Source organism: Limulus polyphemus, unplaced genomic scaffold, assembly GCF_000517525.1.
Source record: "Limulus polyphemus unplaced genomic scaffold, Limulus_polyphemus-2.1.2 Scaffold6014, whole genome shotgun sequence".
NCBI classification, from domain to species: domain Eukaryota; kingdom Metazoa; phylum Arthropoda; class Merostomata; order Xiphosura; family Limulidae; genus Limulus; species Limulus polyphemus.
This window is the reverse complement of record NW_013671624.1, coordinates 22865-27172: the sequence shown is the minus strand read 5'-3', so window position 1 is coordinate 27172 and position 4308 is coordinate 22865. Positions and strand designations below refer to the sequence as shown.

The following is a 4308-nucleotide window of genomic DNA, read 5'->3' as shown; positions in this document are numbered from 1 at the left end:
TGATTTTTTTTATCTATTATTTTTGTATTAGTATTACCTTCTAACGTGAGTACCAATACTTAGTAATGTTAATAGTATTACCTAGTAGTACCTGATGATGACAAAACCTTCTAGAAACGTTGTACGTTTGCTGTTATGTTAAACTAATATTAAAGTTTTTCTTCACTACCCATTCAAGCCGTCTCCAACCATTAATAGTATATTTGTCTGAACGAAGGCGTACTGCGCAAATAGCCGTTAGCGTTACACTTGTAGTTCATACAGTTGACCATTCGGCCCGGCGTTCTGTAGTATGATTATGAACTGAGAATATGAACAAGTCAGTAGTTAAGTTTTAGTCTACTTTTGGCCTATACTACTATTACTAATATTATTACTATTTGGTACTATGTTATTCACAGTGATAATACATTCGATTTCGAATAGTTGGAATACGATGTTACTTTGTAAATAACGTTACTAATAGTAATACAATAGTATTAACAGTAAGAAGTGTTTTTGTGGTGCGGTAACTCAAAAGGAATTTTAATAAGGAATATTTACATTTATATGGTCTGGTGAGGAATTACGTTAGACATATTTGAGACTAGGCAGTGAAGGTCATAATTCATTACATTTTTCTTTAAAGTTTTAAACTTGTTTACTTATTTCCAGTATTAGACCAGATACACATACCATTAATTCCTTTATATGAGGTTGAAAAAACCCATACAAATTATCAAGACACTTTTGCAGTACATGTTTTCACATGATATTAAATAAATTAATCCAGGTTTGACAAGAAACTTATTTAAAATGAAATAATATTTGATGTTTTCAAAGTTTAGATATGAAGATAATTGATTAGAAATTTTAGTCATATATATGACTGTTTCTTGTTTTCTTTCAGGTCCATTCAAACAAGTCCCCAAACCATGTCTGTGAATTCAGACTCTCCTGCAGCAAGTGATAGAAAGGTACATGTGTGTACTCATACATTTTTTATTTTTTTATATATTTATTTTGCAGAAGTGTTTCTTGTAACTTTCATTTTGAAAGTATTAATAGTACTCATGTAAACAAAACTAAAGTCTGTTATTTATATGTTCAAAAACTTACCCAAAAGCAGTTACTTATACAACAGATTGTGCCTTCAAAAACTTAAAATACATTGGCCTTTTTATAGGAGTATAGAAATGTAAATTGGAAGTGACTAACACTTGACAATAGTTAACAGTATTTTTGTTAATGCTTTTGTGGTAATTTAGTTTGTATTTATGTTTTTGTAAATAAGAAGTAAAAGTTATACTTACTTTCAGTTCTTTAAAAAGTCTGAAACCTGCTTTAATGATGTAATCTCTTCGAAATTGTGTTTTTAAAGGTTTTACACTCACAAAAAAAGAAACCTATCATTCTATAGGTATTTGAAGAACTTGTAGCATTACTTCAAAATTTAATTCTTCGTATTTTTAGCCAACACTAGGCAGCTGATACATAGTTGAACAGAGTTGTTTAAACATTTGAACACAAACACACCACATATGAAAGAATAGACCATTCTAAGCATTTACTTGTTGTTAAACAAATGTTTAAACAACTCTGTTCATTGGTGTAATCTCTTGTTATTCACTGGTTATTATCACATAAGTTACCTTACTTTAAAACACTGTGCTCTTTCAGTTGTAAAAATTTAAAAACATTCATATCATTAATGAAATCAACAGTGAAAGATTTAACTTCGTATATGAATTGTTCAACAATTATTAAAGTGAAATGTTTTTTTTAACATTAGCAAATAAGAAGGAATAGAATAAATTAGTGCTACAGCTACATTGATGTGGAAAAACAAGAAATTGTAAATCATCTTTAATTGGATTAATATCAAAATAATGATATTTATTTTTGATATGGTAAACAGAATTCTTATTCATAAAAAAACTTAACCAAACATTTAATGATTATTGTTGCACAATCAGAAGTATTTCAATGTTATAAAATAAACATTAGTATGAAACTTCTAGTTTAAGAAATATATAGTACATAAATATTAAATAGTTTACAAACTGTGGTAAACTCGAACAACTGCTATTGTTTTCTTTATGAAAACTATTAAATCACAGTTCATGTTAAGTAAGGAAAATTATTACTAAACTTCAGTAACATTTGTCTGTGTAGTTTTATATATTATTATCATAATTTTTGTTTCATAAATATATGTGAACAACATTGTTAACAGTGGTGACAAATTAAAATCAGATAAAACAGACATTTTCTTTTCAACCAAGTTTTCATCTTTACAATATTATCCAACCCTTCTTCTTGACAGGTTTGACTTTATGTATATTCTTGACAACTAGTGTTGTATTTTGATATGCCGGTGTGTGTACGTAAAAGAAAAGTCAGAAAAGAAACCTTGAAAACACTTGTGATTTGTACAGAAAGTACACTATAGAAATATATGGGCGTGAAATTATAAACTGCAAAAGCAACATGAAAAACACTCACTGTGTAAGCAACATGTAAAACACTCGCTATGCGAGCAACATGTAAAACACTCGCTATGCGAGCAACATGTAAAACACTCGCTATGCGAGCAACATGTAAAACACTCACTATGCAAGCAACATGTAAAACACTCACTATGCAAGCAACATGTAAAACACTCGCTGTGTAAGCAACATGTAAAACTTTTTGAACAAATGTTGTTTGAGGATACAGGACAAAGTAGTATTGTAAAGTTTAAAATGTTTCAAGTTTTTAATCAAAAAGACATTGTTATTTGAATGTATGTATTATTTATTTAACAATACAAGTTTTATAATGAGATTAAATGCATGATGAGTGGTATAAAATAAAAAAAACAACAACACGTGACTCAAGATTTTCTTTGAGTGATAACAATATTTAAACACTAAGTTTAAATTGTACATGTGTTTACCATATTGGGTTAACTTCATCAAATGATTGATTCATGAAAGAATACCTGTGGTTTACCAATAAAATAATGTGGATGTAAATTTTCAGATATTCAAATGTCGTTGATTAAAATCTGTTTACAATTTTACAGCACTACAGTAAAAGAAGTTACGGATATATCAGGTAAGATAATACAGGAATATTTTTGTTTGAAAAAAACACTTTTTAAAGCACACTTGCTGGCAAAATGCTTAGTACATGTACAAAAAATATGACTCAACTAAATAAATGAAGTAAAAATAAAACATACCAGTATGTCATTTGGGTGAATGTGACGATGTCTTTGTATATGATTTACTTGCTTGTATAGATATAGATATATATTTATGTGCATGTTTAACATGCTCTCCCACTCCCCCAAATATCATTCAAATTTACTTTCCTGTGCACGGCCTTTGTATGACATAAAACAGGATAAAAAATTCTGTTTATAAGAGCTATTATTGTCTCTTTGTATAATGCACTAGTTTCGACAAATAAAAAGAAAGTCCGTGTAAATAAACGTGAGAAATAATTAGTTAATAATTACTGGTGGTTATGTAGTTAGGAAAATATCTAAAACACTGATTGTTGCAAACCAGAACTATTTAAAGAAAACTACCTCAACTAGAGTATTGTAACCATGTATGTTTTTTTCATGTTTAACCTGTTTAAGGAAAGCTCAGTCTGGATAATCAAAATAATTTTTATTTATGTATATCTCGTACAGACTAGATGATAATTTGTAGAATTGTTCTCTGTTGTCCACGTTTATATACCATTATCATGGAACTAAGAGTTTTCAAAATCACCAGTGAAGAAACCTAATGATTCTAGTATTTCAAAAAAAACAATCTTTTCTTCTTCAGCATTAATTAAAACTCTGAATAGGGAAAGTCTACCTTCCATATGTGTTCAGGCTTTGGTGTGTTTTTGATGAGTATTTGTCTATCTTTTGATCTGACTTAGAAAGCACCATGATGACTTGTTTATAATAAGGATTTGTCTATCTTTTGATCCTACTTAAGAAAGCACCATGATGACTTGTTTATAATAAGGATTTGTGTATCTTTTGATCCTACTTAAAAAGCATCATGATGACTTGTTTATAATAAGGATTTGTCTATCTTTTGATCCTACTTAAAAAGCACCTTGATTACTTGTTTATAATAAGGATTTGTCATCTTTTGATCCTACTTAAGAAAGCACCATGATGACTTGTTTATAATAAGGATTTGTCTATCTTTTGATCCTACTTAAAAAAGCACCATGATGACTTGTTTATAATAAGGATTTGTCTATCTTTTGATCCTACTTAAAAAAGCACCATGATGACTTGTTTATAATAAGGATTTGTCTATCTTTTGATCCTCC

The 4308-nt window shown here is 28.8% G+C and overlaps 1 protein-coding gene across 1 annotated transcript in view; it reads left to right on the top strand.

The window, feature by feature from the left end:
• Window positions 1–272: 272 nt before the first annotated feature.
• LOC106473258 overlaps window positions 273–4308 on the top strand; it is a gene marked incomplete at its 3' end in the record, with an annotated part of 24656 nt that continues 20620 nt past the window's right edge. The window contains exons 1-3 of the mRNA XM_013933944.2: window positions 273–319; window positions 890–956; window positions 3047–3078. Coding sequence (XP_013789398.2) covers window positions 312–319; window positions 890–956; window positions 3047–3078 — 107 coding nt within the window. The remainder of the gene's footprint in view (window positions 320–889; window positions 957–3046; window positions 3079–4308) is intronic.